The 19,656-nt window shown below is 44.6% G+C and overlaps 1 protein-coding gene across 2 annotated transcripts in view; it reads right to left on the bottom strand.

The window, feature by feature from the left end:
- C7 (complement C7) overlaps nt 1-19,656 on the bottom strand; it is a 54,494-nt gene that overhangs the window by 3,482 nt on the left and 31,356 nt on the right. For both annotated transcript variants that reach the window (XM_053289758.1, XM_053289759.1), the window contains exons 12-18: nt 12,091-12,319; nt 11,179-11,350; nt 10,134-10,221; nt 7,556-7,688; nt 6,205-6,396; nt 2,833-2,932; nt 1,061-1,245 (exon numbers count right to left, since the gene is read on the bottom strand). In XM_053289758.1, coding sequence (XP_053145733.1) covers nt 1,061-1,245; nt 2,833-2,932; nt 6,205-6,396; nt 7,556-7,688; nt 10,134-10,221; nt 11,179-11,350; nt 12,091-12,319 — 1,099 coding nt within the window. The remainder of the gene's footprint in view (nt 1-1,060; nt 1,246-2,832; nt 2,933-6,204; nt 6,397-7,555; nt 7,689-10,133; nt 10,222-11,178; nt 11,351-12,090; nt 12,320-19,656) is intronic.

Genomic DNA, 19,656 nt, shown 5'->3' with positions numbered 1-19,656 from the left:
ACCCGTCCCAGCTTCCCTCAGTTGTAATCATTCTCCAGAATTGATGTGAGTGTTAAGACCTGGAGCTACCAGTGAGGGGGTGCATTTTAAAATCTTGTCTCTGGGCTACGCCCCTGCATGCAGCAGTGATGATCTATAGCACATGAGACAAACACCCACCAGCCCAAACCCCGGTCATGAAGCAGGACAACGAATCTATGCAAGGCAGAGTTTAGTATGTAATAAGCAAAGAACAATTATACCAGTCCTATTTGCCAACTGAGTAAAGATGAGATGATTCATATCAGGGAGCTGAATTACATGGATCGCAGTTTAATCCTGGATTTCAGTCCTTGTATTCCTAAAGAACAGCCCACTGGATTTTTAAAAAGGCAGGAAAGGGTGCACCCACCCACCCCCACCTCTAGCTATAAAGAACCTCAGACATCACCTGGTCCTTGCTCGTTCATCAGTTCCCCTAAGAGCTTTGTAATGTTGTTCTCACAACCAACCCTACCCGGGTAGGAGAGCTGTAGGGCTGGTCATGAGAACTGCCAGGATCAGTCCCGATACCACACTCTTCAACTGGGGAGCCTGAGTTTTAAACCCAGGCTAAAAGTGGATGTGTGTGCACCTCCTACCCCACTTCCTGCAGCCCAAGCGTCCTCAGAGCCAGGTGGCAAGAGCACCCAGAAGTGGGGCAATCCCCCAATGCAACACACTCCTGGTGCAGCGCATTGTAGGACACCAGAGGACTTCCTCCTCTTGCTCCCAGCTCTGCCGATTGCTGCTGCACCACTTGTGTGGTCATGCAATCAGCAGGGTGAAGAACAGGCATCATTCATGTGGGAAGAGGCAGGTAAGAGCCTGCCTTCTCCACCCGCCTACCCCCAAAGCTCACTATTTGGTAGTGTGCACAACCTCTGTGTCTTTAACTGCCTCACCTCGCCTCACCTGACCTGACCTGACCTAATCCAGGTTCAGACACAGACACACAGACAGACAAGGGCTAGTATAGGCTGAAGCACCCTTGATCAGATTCCCAGATCATGTGTTTTCAAGGGAGGGGGGCATAGCTTACCATCACACGTCTCCCATAAGTGGCAGGAGCCACAGGCTCTCTCAACTGCAGTAAGCGTTTTGCAATTTTCTTTACTGACCAAAACATACTGTCTGCCCATGCACTCGAGGGCATGTAGCTTGCAAACAGTTAGCAACGTGTTCCTCTTGGTTCTTTGGTCCGTAGCACAGATGTCTAGGGAGGAGCTGGAAAGAAAAGCAAGGAGGCACTGTTGAATATGTGCCTGACCTCAGCACCCTTTTCATCAGACAGTCCAGAACAGCCTCTGCCCCCCAAGCTGTGACTCAGTAGCTTCCCAGTTGTCCAGGCCTCTTATAGGACAAGAGAAAATGCAACATAAAACCCGATATGGCTTGGTGTTTCTCAGTCAATTTGATAAAGCCACTCCTTGAGGCATGTCCCACATGTGAAATTCCCAGGCCCAAAATGGCCAGTCCCAACTTGCCCTTCTGAAGATGATGAAAGGGCCAGGGCTCCTTTTGGCACTAGAATCAGCAAGCCTTCCAGCATCACTGCCACCCAGTGCCAAAATGGCCACCCCTAGCCTTCCTCTGCAGCATGGAACTGGAGTGAAGTGGCGATCTTCCCCCACAGCTGCACAACAATGATCCCTGCCTCCTTCCAGTTTCCAGGCTAACACTGGGATTCCTCTTGTCATCCCCACCAGAGGACAATGGGACACTTGCCACAGCATGGATGACTAGCAGGATAGTGGACCTTTGGGCCCCTCTGCTCCTCAGGCCAGTTGGAATTTGCAACTGGCCATCAGTGTATACGAAGTCATTCTTTTCGGATTTTTATCATTTCAAGCAATTAGGTTTCAACCAGTGCTCCCTCAAACAGGGATTCCCAGAAGTTGTTGACTACAACTCCCAGCATCCCAACCTGCAATGACCCTTGCTGGGGGATTATGGGAGTTGTATTCAACAACATCTGGAAAACCCTGTTAGAAAACAGTGTTCCCTGTTAGATGGAACACTGGTTTCAACACCAAACAAAATCAAAACACAGGGTTTACTGTCTGTTGTTTTCTCACTCCGTTCTTCCCTGTGGTATAAGCCCTATCCACACATTATGTTCAATACTGCTATGATTGTACAGTGTACACAGGTACAGTTATTCACACATTATATTGACATAGGGACAGCACTACACTGCCTATCCGTATCATGTGTTTGTGGGGCCTGGAACTGAATGAACAGATAGTCATTCACACAAAGACATGCACCTGTGTACAGACATCTGTACACTTGTAAACATTATGTCTGAATAGGGCTATAGGTACTGAGTAAGCTGGGAAGAAGTCAGCCACATTGGGCACATATTATTTAATAGGATACAAATATGTTGTCAAATTATTATTTCACATTTTTCTTGTGTTCCCATCAACTTTATTTCACATGCTCCCTTTTGTTCAGTATCTTAGATCCTGAGAGGACCTTTCTTTAATTTGCTACCAGTCTTCTAAATCTCCAGAATATGTTTTTTGTCTGCTTTTCTCTCCATTTTTCACTGATCGATCAGAACTGAAGCTCTCCTTTCACCATCCATTCATTTAGTGAAGTTCCAAGTCTACTAATTCGAAATGACAGTTCTGACAAGCCAGGTAAAAGGATGAAACGAAGCAATGTGTGGCTGAGACAGCTACACTTTACTGTACATGAAGCTCAAAGATTTCACCAAAGCTCTCTAATCTGTCATGGGCTTATGCCCTTGGAAATGTAATTGTTCAATAAAAGCAAGACCTGTCGCAGACTTAAGGGCCAACTCACCCACATTCATAGGGCATCTTACACACGCATTTTGTCTGCTGAACCTTTTCCCATGGTTGGCAGTCAGGTGCTGTTGGTTCAGTAACTGTCACACTGGGCACTAAGGTGAAAGACAGAAATACAATGTCTAGGAGAGACCAGAAAAGCAAAGACAGTAGCCTTTCCACAAGTTGTTTCAGGATAGTCATTGGCTTCAGAGAGGATATTCATAGTACTGCTTTGCAGGCCTGTATCTTGGCCACTCTGAATCCAAATATTATATAATGCGCCATTGTACTCTCAGTGCAGCTGTCTCCATGCCGTATGTGCACACATCTGGCGGGGGTGTGTGCTTTATGGGAAGCCAAGCCCTGGACCGCCCCAATAGCATCTGGGATGGATCTCAGGGCACAGCAAGAGTGGAGTTCGAGTTCCTCCAAGAGTTTTCCCCGAGAACTCTACAGGACAGTGTTCATAGGAACTTCCCCTCCTATCACTCCCTTCACACACCTCCCTGTGCAGTTAAACCACAGGCATACTGCTTTGAGTCAAGGTTCACCAAGGAACGAGCTCGAGTTTTTTAATTTCTAAAATGAGAGGTGGCAGGAGTTGATGAAGTCATGGTCTTACTCCCATGTGACCCTCTAATGTAGGGGAGATGGGTCATTTGTGCTTCCTCAGAGCTGCTTCAGAGGTGACAAGAAGCCAAAGATAAATAATGGCACTAATTATGAATAAATAATTAATAATTTAATTATAATTATTATAGTTTAATACAATAATTATATTATTATAATATAATAATTATATAAACAAAATTTATATTTTTAAATAATAAATTAATTAATAATGGCACCAAAACTACAAGCTACATTTCTTGTTCAGGGCCTCAGAATCATAGGTACAGCAGTCCACCTAAGCCTTAGGATGTTCTTTTTTTTTTTAAGCATTGTTTAAATAGGCTTAAAAATTAAGAACTGCACAGACAGACCTCTAATGGGTGAGGTGGCCAGATGCATACTGCCAGAGCACGTGCCAGGAGGGGGAGACCAGCAAGGTGGAAGAGAGTGTCAGAGGCCTCTGGCCAAGGGGCGAGCCTGGTGAGTCAGGGGGTGGGACTGGAGAAGTGAGGGGATACACTTAATTATATACAAATGTTAAGGGGCTCCACGAACTCACATTTGCCCTGTGCCCCACACACCCCTAGCGACAGCCCCTTTTGAGGGTATCAGTTGCCTGGAACTAGTTTACTCAGCAACTGTTTGTGTGGAAATCACCTGACTTTGATTTGTGTGACAAAACATATGGAAAGATGCTTTTTTAAAAAAATGTAATTAAACAGATATTTCCCCCCCTCAGATCTCTCTCCCTCTGAAAAAATAATAATAAAAGTACATAAAAACAAAACGGGAGGGGAATAACAAACTGAATTTACAGCTCAGCCCTCACAATACTTGACTAGCATAAACCTCATCAGCTTGGATAACTGGTCTTTTTTATGACTCTTTAGTCATCCTCTGAGCTTGAGCTGTCCAAACATAAAGGGATTTCCCCCACCCCAGATTAATTTAATATCTCCCCCTTTGCAGTCTCCTGGGCAATTGGGCCTGTCTTTTCTCTCTAGTTTACAGTGAGGCACAGAGGAATCTATCGATTCCTCTCTCGCTGTACCAAGCCTCAGAAAGGCTAGTTATGTTTACTTTATACTTCTCACAAAGACCGTTAAGCCACCACATCCATTTTTAATATATGCTTCTTATGATACACCGTTCTTTTGTACATCTTATTTTTGGTGTTAAATCCACCTGGTTTTGGTGTTTCCCCCACTCTATATCATCCGCTTGGTCCAGCATTCCCATATGGTAATGAAAGGGCCAACAAGCAACTGGCTGCCTCTAGCCAAATTCAGCCACTTCGGTTGTACAACCACTGTACAGCCCTCAGGGACATAATTTTCACGTGGCACAGAGGGCTTCCTGGGGAATGAGAGGGTGTCCAACGTGGCCCCTCCCCAGGTGCACTGATGCAGCTCATTGGGAAGTTCTGTTAGGCTGCTCTCTTGATGCATCCATGCATACTAGCTCTTTATGTCAGCCAGTGATCGTGAGGGATGTGCACGGAACTGGGTGGGGGTGGCTCAAAGGGCTGGGGGGGGAGTAGGACTTTAAGGGCAGGGAGGGTGCACTTACCCCTCCCCCCACTCCCCCCCCATGCTGGAGTTTAGTAAAATGCCTTGGGGCAGCAGCATACCTCCCTGCCGTCCCCTCACCTGCTTTGGCCGGAAGTGGCCAGAAGTACCAGGCGCGTGTGCGCACGCCACACAGGTGCTCGTACACAGCATGCGCATGTGCACTTGGTACTTCCCATTCACACAGTGAGACTGTTCATACGAGCAGCCCTACCCAGGCTTGCACAGCCTACTGGGGTAGGGCTGCTCATGTGAAGCGCCGGGATCACGGGCCCGCCAGGTAGCCCAGGGTTTTTACCCCCACCTTTACCCAGGTAGAAGGGCGCAAGTGTGCCCTTCCCTCTAGGTCCTGAGTCGTGTGCTTGCACAGGCTGCCTGCAGAGCAGGTATCTGTACACTTGTATAACATAATGTCTGAGTGGGCTTACATGCCTTGCATATAGAAGCAAGTCCTAGATTCAATCCCTAGCAACCAGTCATCAGGTAGCAGGCCTAGGAAACACCTTTGTTTGGGACCATGGAAAACTGTTGCCAGACAATACTGAGCTAGATGGACCAATGGTTTGACTCAATACAAAATAGCTTCATTTATTCATATAAGCCTCCCACATGTTGAACTTACTAAGGTGGAGGGGATGGGACAGGATGGAGCAAAGGGCTCTTGGTGTTTACTACAGCCCCAGACAGTACGTTGCATTGTTGCCATATGGTTCAATGGTTCTGAGTGTGATGGGAAATATAGTTTCCATAGTTCCCTCAATTGTTCGGTCCTGCACTGAAGCATTTGGAAACTTAGCTCCCTCCCTCCAAAAATGTCCTTGTAGATATGCCATTACCATGGCAAGAGTGGAGTGGGGGAGTGGGGAGGGAGGTAGAGAGAGAGGGAGGGAGGGAGGGGGAGAGGCGGGGAGGAGAGGAAGCTGGCTTCTCCTAAGCACATATGAGGGGAAGGGGAGGTTTTAAAAAATGTGCCTTCCTTCAAAGGGAGAAGTGTAAACTCTATTTGACCACTTGAAGCCCAGTGAACAATCTTCAATGGCACAGGATGCCATACATAGCTAAAGCAAAACAAGTCCCAGCACTCAGTCCTGCGCTCAGCCACCCACCAAAAAAGGCAGATATAAGCATCATAAATTGAAGCGTTAGTTTGCACTTGGAGGGCTAGCTCATCTTTGTCCAGATCCAGGTATCATCATGAGATCTACCTCTTCTCCTGCACTGGATGCTGTTGACATTTGGAGACCATTTCAGACTAGGTTCACACAAAAGGAGAGCTGCTCCTTCCAACTGCATGCCATCAGGGCATGACAGTTGTATCTTCTCTCCGATTTGATAGGAGGGCTTCACTGGAGCTCCACTTAGTCCTCCTTCCAGCTCAGGTAACAAACAAGCTGTTTCTAAAGTATAAAAATGGGAACCAAACAAAAAAAATATTATTTTTCTTTTTGTATAAAAGTTGATGTGTTATCTGTCCTCTGGATGGTGTAAGTGTTCTAATACAGTAGTCCTCAAACTTCTCAGGTCTTCAGTGTACAGAGGCAGTATGCCACTGACATTAGTTGCTGAGGAGAAACAGCGGGGAAGGGAGGGGCTATTACTTTCCAGTGACCCTGGTGGGCTCCTTGGAGGCATCTGATTGGCCACTGTGGGAAACAGAATGCTGGACCCAATAAGTCTTTAGTCTGATTCAATAGGGCTGCTCATACCTTTTTATGACCCTATCTTTAAACTTAATCAGCAACAATGGGATCCACTTTTAATTTTTTTTTAAAAAAATGACTTATGTCCATCTTTCTTCTTCTCTTTCCCTCTCTTTGTCTGTTTTTCTCCCCTTTTTCTGTCATTCTCTTATTTTAGTGCTTACTCCATCTTTTTCATTATTATAAACCGTACTAAGACAAAAGAAACAAGCAAGCAATGGTGATACCGTTAGTTGTTATTTTAGGTCAGTTTGGAGCCACAGATCACCAACTGAAACCAATATTCTAACACAAGGGCCAAGTTTCTTTCTCATCTAATGAAAGACTATGGCTAAAACTAGTCTTGGGTAGTTTTGTTTTTGGGCTACAAACTCCCATCATCCCCAGCCTTTGGTCATTGTGACCTTGGGTTATGAGAGTTGTAGTCCAAAAACAAGTTACCCAAGACTGGATAAATCACATCCCATCATGACCAAGATCATGGATGGGGTCATGGCCAGAGTACCAGACTAGGGTCAAAGAGTTCAAATCAGCACCCATACATCAAGCTCAGTGGGTGATCTTGGGCTAGTCACTCCCTCTCAGCCTAACCTACCTCACAGGGTTGTTACGTGGATCAAATGGTGGAGGGAGAACTATGCATTCTATCCTTTAAAAAAATTGTATCACTAGTCCTTTAAGCTGGGAAGGGTGAATAATAGCTTGCCCTTAAATACTCTCTGTGGCTGTCACCTATTTTCTTTGGCAAGTGTCTCTAACAGCTGCACAACAGGCAGAAATTGAGCCACTGTATTTCCCCCAGCAAAGCAAAGTCAATGGTGAGCTGTACTTTATGGGCAGAGCTAAGGAAACGTACTCTGGCAGGCCTTCTCTCCAACGGTCCACACCAAGCCTTCGCCGCACAGAGCAACAGGTTCCCCCACAAGAGAATATCCATGATTGCAAGTATACCTGATGCTCTTTCCCACAGGATAGGAGGAGTCGGCATCCTAAAAGGAAACAGATTTCACTGACTACAAGAATGACTCTCCCCCTAGAATTCTTACCTGCTCAAGTAAGTCTTACATAATCCAATGAAAGACTCAGGGGCCCACATACCATGCAGCACACTGCCAATCTAAGAAAGAGAGGCGTGCACATGGTTTCCAGGGCACTCCATAGCCTGCCTGCATTTCTTGTCACAGCAGGCTGCCCCATGCCTACTAAGGAGTGCACCACTGCAGTTGCGATGGGAATGTTGGGAGTAGCATCGCATTTGCAACCAGAGGTACACCTAGGTAATTTTGGAGCCTGGACCTAAAGGCCTTTGGAGGCCCCCCCTCCCCTGCAAAATAAGCATCATCATGCTCAGCTGGGTGACTACACCACCTGGGACAGACTAAAGAGGATTGGCGGTGGGCAGGGGCTGTGGAGGCCCTGGACTTCAGCCTGGAAGTCCAGGCATCAGAGCGCTTCTGCTTGCAACTGTGATGATGCAATCCAGAGCAGCCCCGCTGCCACACACAGCATGGGCAGGCTGCAGAGTGCCTCACAGAACACATTTCTCTCTCTTGGATCAGTGATGTGCTGTGGAGTATTTGGGCCAATGTTATAGATGTTTGGATTTTTGATTTATTAGTTTTGTGGTCCAGGACCTGGACTTGGGCATTTCTGCAACACAAGCGGAGTCCTAGGATATCAAGACACCTGATTATGGAGAGGACTCTCCTGCTGGACAATCTAAGGAAGCAACACCATTTACAGAGATTTCACGGGAGGAGAAAAAAGAATCTGAAGAGACTGTGCTTCCTCTTTCCCCTAATCTTGAAGAAGCTTTATAGTACCAATGAACTAGGGGTGTGCACGAATCAAATTTTGCTATTCGATGTCAAATCAAATCAAACTGCACAGCCCTCGAACTGATTCGTTGAATCAGTTCTGATACAGAGCACTTCTCTTTTAACTGAGGACTGATCTCTTCAAGGGAGGCACACACTTCCCTGCAGCTGTATTTCATCCCTCTGCAGATTTCATGCTAGTGCTGGAGCAATATTCTAATCTCAGCTGTTGTTTGGAATAGAGTAGACCATACTGGTTAGCTTTAGTCCTTCTCTAACTCCCAGTGTGCTGTCCATGGTCCTGATGCTGGACTAAAACTGTGTGCTATTCACTATCGGCGGCCTTCCAGACAAGCTCTGCAAGTCATCCATTGCAGAGACTTCAGGAACTCCACAGCCATATCCCCAATCACTGGGCAGTGGTTCCTTTGTGAATTTCAGTGACAAACAGGTTCAAAAGAAAGCATTGGTCCAACCCTGGACCAATGTAGGTGGCTGATTTTATATCCCACTCTATGAAGTTGTCAAAGGAACATTATTACAGTGGGCAGGTTCAGATATAATGGTGGCAAGTAAGTCACTGGTTCCTGGCTAGTGAGGACTCCCAGTACTGCTGCCTCTTAGATGTCATCCAAACCCAACAATCTTGAGTGGAGAACGTCAGTTCCCCTTTGATGCTCAACATTTGCCTGACATTCATAACCAACATTTGAAGTTGACTGGAGAATGTCAGGTAGTGATGAGCACTTGACTTGTCTGGAGGAATGCTAATAGGCAAGAATATGCTAATGCTAAGTCATTGAACCTTCCCTAAAGGTTGAAAGTATATCATTTGGTAGACTTTTATCTGTTAGCTATCGAAGGTTTATGTGTGTTTTGTTGGAAAAAAGAAATGCAGGGCATAATTTGAAATAAAGGTAACTACAATTGTATGTTAAAAGTTGAGTTTTGCTCCGAGACTCAAATCAAGTAAGTTGTTAGTCATACTACACTAGCAGGTGATGCCTGTTGTTGATTGGGCAGAGTCATTTTGTGTAGATTACACATATAGGAAAATTCAAGAAATTTAATATATGTCATAGAATTTTTTAATTAATGTGCTTGAAAAGGGGAAGTCAAAGAGCAATCTTACATTTGTAGGATTTTCAAACATGGTTAGTTTTATTGAAAAATTACCATATATGGTAAATTTGAATCGTAGTAAATTTGAATCGGAGAAAGATCTTCTGCTTCTCTTGGCCATTATGTGGTTTTGGAATTATTGATCTGATTACTGAGCATTTAAAATCTGCTGAGAACAATAACAGTTAAAATATGATCATTTATCTTCAGCATTTCTGCTAAAAATATTTTTTAAAATTATTTAAACTTTCACCGACCATATTCCAGTTTAAAAAGTAGTGCACCCACCTAGTTTCAGTGACAGGCTTGTGTATGCAAAAGTGGATATCTGTAGGTAATCGGGAAGTATGACTATATTTCACAAGAACATACCCACAAACTCTTCAAAATATATGATATAATAAATACTAGTAGTATACTTGTAGCAAACCAGGTTATTCTATTGCCCTACACAGGACACGGGCTATGGACAACATTCTCTTATGCTTCACCTACTTGAACATATCCATTTTCCAAGGGAGGAGGTGATGGGCAGGATTCTGTGCCAAATGCAGATATATCAAAGCAGTGTGGTTCTACTGAACTATAAAGCAAAACATTTTAAAGGACCATTATTATTATTTTTCAGAGTTCAAGAGATTTGTCACTCTTCATTTCAAAATGGTTTGCTGTCCATTGTGCAAGGCCATTAAACTTCAATCAGATGAAAATTATTATCTGGAGTGGAAAGAGATGGGGAAATCCCTGATACAGGAACAATAACTGTGGGGTTCTTGCTAGCATCGCTTTTCTTTCCCATGCCCTCATTTTAATTTAAATAAAATGTTCCAAACCCTGGAACTTCACTTGAAGATGTGTCATGAACCTAGAGATTTTTCCAAGTTGCATGTCAAATCCAAAGACTTGCTTATGGAGAATTCTATCCCCCCCCCACCTCCTAACAGTTTTGAAAATGATGTTTGCATCTCACTTATTTGAGATTCTCAATTATCTTGCATCCAGATTCTGTCACTTAGCTTCAGCAGTGCTGCAATATCAGATCTCCCTAAACCATGTACTGTGGAGTGGGGTCTGGAGAATTTCAATTTAAACAGATGCCCCTGGAGGCATTTGCATCCAATTTGTGATAATTTCCAATGTCCCACCCACCCACTAAACTTGCACATTGTACAGAATTGGAGTCCCCCTCTCCCCACATTTTTTTTAAAAAATTCTTTGTATTCCTGTGGAGGGACAACACCAAAATAGATAGAATGCACAACATAGTTCAATGCCCATTTAGGAATGGGAGAAAGGGGGAAACCAACCCAAAAGGCCTGAATCCTATTTACTAAGCCACACAAATTATGGAGACTCATAGGAGTATCAACAAATATTTTGAAAAATATTTGGGCCAGCTTCCATTATGGCCCTCAGAGCAATCACAAGTTTAAAAATTCAGAATATACCTTAGAAACAACACACCATCTGCAACCAGTCTTGGGTCATTTCAGGGCTTGCCACTTCATACTTCCTCTGAGCATGCTTAGTGTTCACCTACCGAAAATGCTGCAGCTCCTCATCTTCACACGGGCGACTTTCAACAGTTTCTCCAATGCAAGACCTCCCACCACCATTAGGGGGAGGATTGTTACAGCTTCGACTCCTTGACTTCCTTCCTCCTGTACAAGAACTCCATGAGGACCAGCAGCTCCAGCCTCCATCAATGACTCCTGCATGGCAGCATGGAAGGTCACACATCATTTTGCAGTGAATCAGACAGAGCACACTTAACCAGCCAGCCCCTGCATCCACCTGCAGCCTTTTCTTCCCCTTCCCTCTACAGGAAAGAGTCTGGATTCTGGACTATGTTAAGACCTCCATCGTATTTGGTTCCCTTCACTAGTGATGGCCAAACTGCTGCTGTTTTCAGTGATCCAGTCATGGTCACTGAAAAGGTCCTTTCAGTCATGGACCACTGAAAGGTTCAGTAGCCTCAGTTCAGTAGTTCCCATGAAGAACATAAGAACAGAAGAAGAGCCTTGCTGGATCAGGCCCAAGGCCTGTTTAGTCCAGCAGCATGTGTTACACAGTGGCCGACACAATGCTTTGGGAAGCCACACAAACAGGAGATGTAGGCATGTCTCCACTCCTGCTGTTGTTCCTCTTCAGAGGCATCTTGCCTCTGAATATGGTGCCTATAGCCAGCAGGATTAGTAGCATTTGATTGTCCTCCATGAATTCTTCTAAGCCTCATTTGAAGCCATCCAAGATGGAGGCCATCACCACATCCCATGGCAGATAATTCCATTGATTAATTATGTACTGTGTGGAAAAGTACCTCCTCCTCCCAGGTCAGCTGTGGTATTTTTGTAGCATCTCAGAGTCCTTCAGATTCCCGCAGCATTGGGGTAGAAAGGATTACACATGGCCCAATCTGCTTTAATCTTAAATAAGAACAGAAATTATTTACCTGGCTGATCTTGTAAGAGATTTCCCTGTTCACAAGCTGCTCCAAACGTATTTGGTTTGCAAAAACATAAGCACTGAGTTCCATCAACAACTGGTTGGCCACCATTTTGACATGGCCGACATCTGCAGGGATCATTTTCACTCATATATTCTTCAATGGCTTGCTTCAGGTGATGCCTCTTGACTGAGGCACAAGGCACTTCTTTCACCAACTCATACAGTGGTGTTATCTGTATATAATAAACATGCTCAGCTTTTTAAAAAAAACACCTTTGCTTATTTCAGAGTGAAATATTATTTGTAATGCATAATACCCCACTTCTACCTCCAAGGAACTCACGAGAGTTTACCTGGGCTACAATGCAACCAAAGTCAAGGATTATTACGCTATATTGACATCAGATGGGAGAGAGATGAGCTTCTGTTTACCATTCTCATCAAATTCATTGGGACTTAGATGCATGATAGCTCATGCCCATGGAATTTCCATGACCCTCCTCTCAAGAACTGGCTAGGCCCAGTTCTGCTTAGTGACAGAGATGGAACTGTAGCTCAGTGGTAGAGAGTCTGCTCTGCATGTAGAAGGTCCCAGGTTCAATCTCTGGCATCTCCAAGCAGGGTTAGGAAAGACTCCTGCCTGGAAGCTTGGAGAATTACTGTCAGCACAGACAGTACTGAGGTACATGGACCAATGGCCTGACTCAGTATAAGACATCTCGATATGTTCCTAAAACAGAGGTATCAGGCATCCTCAGATGTTTCTTTGGACCTTCCAAACTGGAAGGCTGCTCTTTCTAGGTTTCGTGTATATGTGTGTTTCTTTACTTGTATTTTAATGTGTTGCTCTGCTGTGTACTTCATGGTGATTTTATTTTGGTTATTAACATTAAAGGCAGGGCTGTCATCCAGACTAATGAAGCGCTCATGCTGCGATGCTGCGATGGTGCTATGGGGAAGGGACTCTGTAGCTGACTGTAACTCCCAAAAATATGTCCTTGAGGGCTGCAAAGCACAGTTTTCAGGAGTCACTGTGGGAAATGGCATAGCTCCCCTAAATGCCTACCTAAAGATAGTAATGGATTGGATGAGGGATAATAAGTTGAAGCTGAATCCAAGCAAGATGGAGGTACTCATGGTAATGGGTAATACTTCAAGGGACATGATAGATCTTCTTGTTCTGGATGGGTTTGCACACCCCCTCCCAAGGAATGGGTTCATAGCTTGAGAGTGCTTCTGGACCCAGGCCTCACTCTGGTTTCACAGGTTGAGCCCATGGCCAGGAGTACTTTCTATCAACTTCAGTTGATATGACAGTTGCGACCATTTCTTGAAGATAATGATCTCAGAACAGTCGTGCACTCTTTGGTAACCTCTAGGTAACCTTGACTACTGAAATTAGCTCTATGTGGGGCTGCCTTTGTATGTATTTCAGAAACTTCAGTTGGTTCAAAATACAACAGCTAGAATGGTCTCCGGGGTTTCTTGGAGAGACCATATTATGCCTGTTTTAAAGCAACTGCATTGGATGCCAATAGGTTTTTGGGCAAAATACAAAGTGCTAGTAATTACTTTTTAAAGCCCTAAATGGCTTAGGAATGGGTTACCTGGGAGAGTGCCTTCTTCTGCATGATCCCCACCACACATTAAGATCATCGAGAGAAGTCTATCTCCGTATATCGCTAGCTCATCTGGTGGTGACTCAGGAGCGGATCTTCTCTGCAGTTGCTCCTGGACTGTGGAATGCACTCCCTACAGATGTCTGTGGCTTATTTATTTATTATTATTTATTGATTTGATTTCTATACTGCCCATCCAAAAATGACTCAGGGAGGTAACATTAAAATAAAACAATTAAAATCAATTATCAGTTAAAATAAAAAACTATAAAAAACACCATATAAAACCAATTAACAATTAAAACATTTAAAACGGATTTAAAACCCTGGAAAACGAGGCCAAACAGATAGGTCTTAAGGGCACTCCTGAAGACCAATAATGAATTCAGATTACAGATTTCTGCAGGAAGTGCATTCCACAGTTCAGGAGGAGCTACAGAGAAGGTGCACCTTTGAGTCACCACCAGACATACAGGTGGTAATGGAGATAGACTTCCTCAGCTGACTTTAATGTGCGGTGGGGATCATGTAGAAGAAGACACTCTCTAAGGTAACCTGGACCTAAGCCATTCAGGGCTTTAAAGGTAATAACCAGCACTTCATATTTTGCCCAGAAACATACTGGCAGCCAGTGCAACTGTTTCAAGACAGGCATTATATGGTCTCTCCGGGATACCCCAGAGACCACCCCATTATATAGTCTCTCCGGGATACCCCAGGATACCCCAGAGACCAGAAAATGGTTGCCACATTTTGAAGTAAATGACGTTTCCGAACTACGTACAGAGGCAGCCCCCCATAGAGTGTGTTGCAATAGTCAAGCCTGGAGGTTACCAGCTGATGCACCACTGTTTTGAGGTCATCTTCTTCAAGGAATGGGCGCAGCTGTCGAATCAGCCAAAGCCGATAGAAAGCACTCCTGGCTATGGCCTCCACCGGAGATACCAGGGTGAGGCCTAGGTACAGGAGTACTCCCAAGCTGTGTACCTGCTCCTTCCAGGGGAGTGCAACCCCATCCAGTGAAGGAAGCTCTAACTCATCCCTCAAATTCTGAACCCCTACAATGAACACCTCCATCTTGCTTGGATTCAGTTTCAATTTGTTATCCCTCATCCAGCCCATTACTGTGTGTAGGCAGGCATTTAGAGAATGAATGCCATTTCCTGATGATGAAGATGAATAGGAGGAGTAGATTTAGGTGTCATCAGCATACTGATAGCACCCAGCACTGATAACACCCAGTCATCAATCTCCTGATGACTTCACCCAGTGGTTTCATGTAGATATTAAAAAGCATTGGTGACAGAATGGAGCCATATAACAGCTCCTGTTTTGAGGAGCAGCTGTCACCAAGCTCCACCATCTGGAATCTACCCGAGAGATAGGAGTGGAACCACTACAAAGCAGTGCCCCCTATTCCCAACTCCCCCAGGTGATCCAGAAGGATACCGTGGTTGATGGTATTGAACACCACCAAGAGATCCAGAAGAACCAGCAGAGTCACACTCCTCTGTCAATTTCTCGGTAGAGCTGACCAAGGCTGATCAGGCTGACCAAGGCTGATCAGGCTGACCAAGGCTGTCTCAACCCCATAGTCAGCTCCAAAGTCAGTTTGAAATGGATCTAGATAATCAGCTTCCTCCAAAACCGCCTGGAGCTGGTTGGCTACCACCCTCTCAATCATCTTGCCCAACCAAGGGAGATTGGAGACTGGCCTATCACTATCCATCACTAAGGGGTCCAGGGAAGGCTTCTTAAGAAGTGGTCTAAACATTGCCTCCTTCAAACAAGGAGGCACCCTACCCTCCCTCAGCGATGCATTTATGATATTAACTAGGCCACCTCCAACAATCTCCGTGCTAGATAGAAGCAGCCAAGTCGGGCAAGGATCCAGAGAACAAATGTTAGGCAGCACCCCTGCCCCAAGCAGCTTGTCCACATCCTCAGGAGTCACAGATTGAAAATGATCCAATCTAATACTGCAGGAGAAATTGTTGGACATCTCCTTCATTGACCCTGCAGAATTAGTGGAGTCCAAGCCAGCCCGAATACAGGAGAATTTGTCCACAAAGAACCCACTAAAAGCGTCACAGCAGAGCGTTTCCGGGGACTGATTTACAGCAGAAGGAGCAGAAGTTAAACTCCTCACAACCCAAGATAGCTCTGCTGAATGCAAACCTGCAGACGCAATGTGCGCAGACCTTTTTTTTCTTTTCTTTTTTTTCGCTGCACGCACCGCCACCACATAAGCCTTCAAATGGGTCCTATTCTGTGTCCTGTCAGATTCAAGCCGAGTCCTCCTCCACTTGCATTCAAGTTGCCTACCCAGCTGCTTCAACCCCCGCAACTCCTCAGTATACCAAGGGGCCATTTTAGAAACAGGTCGAAAGGGACACTTAGGAGCAATCTGTCATGAGCTCACTCTGCTGAAGAGGCTGACCAGAGATTTATGAAACAATAGCCAGTTGGAATTGTAGCTCAAGTTTCAGCTTTACTGATAAATGAGAAGTTTTAACAGTCTCACCATGAATACAGAAACGAGGAGTGAAAGCACCATAGACCCAGTACTTATCTGATCACCCGGGCTTTCCAGTAAAACTTCAGGCGCCCACTCCAGAGTCACAAACTCTCCGACAAAAGCTCAAAGCAGATTAGATGTGTTGTTTCCAGCAGTTTGTTCAAGGCACAGGCTGCCAAATTTATAGTCCACAGCCACGTGCACTTAATCAACACTCCACCCCCGCCAGCTGCCATAGATTCATTCCGGCTCTTGCTGCCTTGTTGTCAGTTGACTAATTCTCCATCATTCCCTCACCTGCTGTTGACGTTTTTCCCACCTGCGTCCTCAAGGAGATAGTGGCCATTCCATCTCTGGCTCAGATCCTGATCCTTCTCCCCCAAGATTACCCAATCCTGCTGGCCCCTCCTGCAACAACCACTCTCCCTGGCCTGTCTCAACTACTTCCCCATTCAATTCACCAGCCTGTTCCTCCTCAGGCTCCTCCCCACTTTCTAGTGAGTCCCCTTCCCGCCCACTCCTCTCCAATGTCCTTGAGTGGGGGCATGACACAATCATGTCTACTGCCCTGGTGAGTTCCCTATTCCAGGGTCCCACAAGCGCATCGACAGAATCATTGGCCTCACCAACTTTGAAACCCTCCAAGGATTTTTGGAATCTTGCTGGGTCCAGCAGCCTTTTTGGGTGGACCATCCTAATAGGCCCACCACCTATTAACATCTTCACCAGTTTTTAAAAGAGCCCTTAAGAAAAGCTTTTTCAGCCAGGCTTTTAATGATCTCTGAATGTTTTAAAATTTTAATTGCTTTTTAATTTTTTTTTTAATTGTGGTGATCTTTGAATGCTTTAAATTTTAATTGTTTAACAATTGGTTTTATTCTGTTTTTATTGTGTTTGTAAACCGCCTAGAGCCTTTGGGTCAGGCGGTATATAAAATTAATAAAATAAAATAAAATAAAATAAAATAAAATAAAATAAAATATAAAAATAAATAAATAAATAAATAAATAAATAAATAAATAAATAAATAAATAAATTCAAGGGGAAGGGGAAAATGATGATCAGCACTCCTCATCCGTGGTACCAGCGGCATCATTAGCAGCACCAGCACTTCAGTAGTCTAGATGTTGGCCAGTCTTAGCCACCTTGCATGCTTTATTTAAAGTGGAAATGTGGGATTAAAAAAAACCCCATAATCTTTTTGTATTTTCATGTATAAATACTTCATAGCAGATATGGCAAGCAAGATACCAGCTGTGAGTTTCTATCTGATCTGCATCTTACACTCCGCAAACCAAAGTGGCAGATGCCACAGAAAAAAGCAGATATGTTTTCACTGAAAAGTGTGAACCTGTGGCATATGGTTTGCTGCACTGATTTTGAGACTGAGAAGGTTAGTCAGTGACCTATGGGGTTTGTTGAGTGAAGTCTATGCAGGTTGAATATCCCTTATCTGGACTGCTTGGGGCCAGAAGTGTTCTGGATTTTGGATTTTTCCGGATTTTTGAATATTTGCATAATAAGATACCTTGGGCATGGGATCCAGAGCTCCAAAAGAGATGCCAACAGAGCAGGCACCAAACTGAGCAGGGAGTGGAGGAGGGGGGCTTTCCCTTTTCCCTTTAGCACCAAAGCGAAAACATCAAAAACATTTAAAAGCTTCACAATAAAAACAGAGCCGCAACTAGAGAGAATTACAGACAAAATCCCTGTTACTAACAGCCTTCTGAAATAAGTAAGTTTTGACTGCATGTTTAAAAGCAGCAAAATTGGGAATCTGCGAGCAAGTGAGTTGAGGCGTTTTGTTTTTTGTTTTTGATATGGTGTGGAGTCCAGATTTTGGATCATTCTGGATTTCGGATGTCCAGATATGGGATACTCAACCTGTATGTAACATACCAGGACTGCACAGCTGACACACATTCAGAACATTGCATGACTATGCTAAAGGCAAAAACATTTCACTGCAGAGCTTAAATCTGGACGTTTCTAGTTACAAGGCCTTAGATGTGAGTTTGCTCAGTGCTCATATTTCATTGACGGATTGATTGATTAAGTGCCATCAAGTCGCTGTCGACTCTTAGCAACCACATAGATAGATAAAGGGGCCTTAATGCACTCATAAGCTGCAGCGCTCACAGGGAAGCTGAGCTTTGTTCCTTCCCAAGTGTTTTCCTTTGATTTAGCAAAGTTAGCTCAGCCCCTGGCAAGGTCTTTATCTTGCTAACAGCATTTCTTAGGGAATCAGAATGAAGGCTCAAGTGAGTGGGAAAGCAAGCAACATGAGAAGTTTAGTCTTCAAAGCAGGAGAGGGTTAGATCAGCTTTTTAAAACAGAAACGTTGTTTCAGCCAAAGTTGAAGATTTGGCTAGCCCAGTGGCAATGGCTGTGTGACGTTGTAATGTAGCTAGTTTGTTGATCATGGTCAACACATGGTTGGGTAGAAGGATAAAGGCCCTATGAGCCTCACCCTACAGCCGGGCTTCTCAACTTGCAGATGTTGGCCTACAACTCCCATAATACCTGGCAATTGGCTACTGTGTCTGGGAATTATAGACCAAAAACAGCAAGAGGGCCAAAGTTGAGCAGCCCTGCCCTACAGCCTCCCTGCAACTTTGTCTCAGGATGCTAAAAAATGGATTCCTCCTTTTTCAGATTAAAACAAGTTCACAGTCCTTTTCACATGGTTCTAATCTGGGGAGGCTCAACAAGTGAAGAGGAAACAGGATCATGCCCACTCTCCCCACCCCTGTTCTCCATGTGTTGGTCATTCCTTTTTGTATGTGTGTAGGCTCTCTCCATGTAACCTCTGTTAACTGGGCAAAGAGGCATAAGAACATAAGAACAGCCCTGTTGGATCAGGCCCAAGGCCAATCTAGTCCAGCATCCTGTTTCATACAGTGGACCACCAGATGCTGCCCTCTCTCCTGCTGTTATTCCCCCGCAACTGGTACTCAAAGGCATCCCGCCTTTGAGGCTGGAGGTGGCCTATAGCCATTTGATAGACCTCTCCTCCATTAAGTTATCCAAACACCTCTTAAAGCCATCCAGGTTTTTGGCTGTCACCACATCTTGTGGCAGAGAATTCCACAAGTTGATTATGTGTTGTGTGAAAAAATACTTCCGTTTGTTGGTCCTAGATTTCCTGGCAACCAGTTTCATGGGATGACCCCTGGTTCTAGTGTTATATGAGAGGGAGAAGAATTTCTCTCTATCCACTTTCTCCACACCATGCATGATTTTATAAACCGCTATCATGTCTCCCCGCAGTCATCTTTTTACTAAACTAAATAGCCCCAGGTGTTGTAGCCTTGCCTCATAAGAAAGGTGCTCTAGGCCCCTGATCTTTTCAAGTGGTGGCACATTTATATTTAGCGGGGGGTAACAACTGTTCCTATCCATGATCATCTTCTCTGTATCAGTCCAATTTTAG

This window comes from Hemicordylus capensis, chromosome 2, assembly GCF_027244095.1.
Source record: "Hemicordylus capensis ecotype Gifberg chromosome 2, rHemCap1.1.pri, whole genome shotgun sequence".
Lineage (NCBI taxonomy): Eukaryota > Metazoa > Chordata > Lepidosauria > Squamata > Cordylidae > Hemicordylus > Hemicordylus capensis.
The sequence above is the reverse complement of the archived record's forward strand: the minus strand, read 5'-3'. Positions and strand labels throughout refer to the sequence as shown.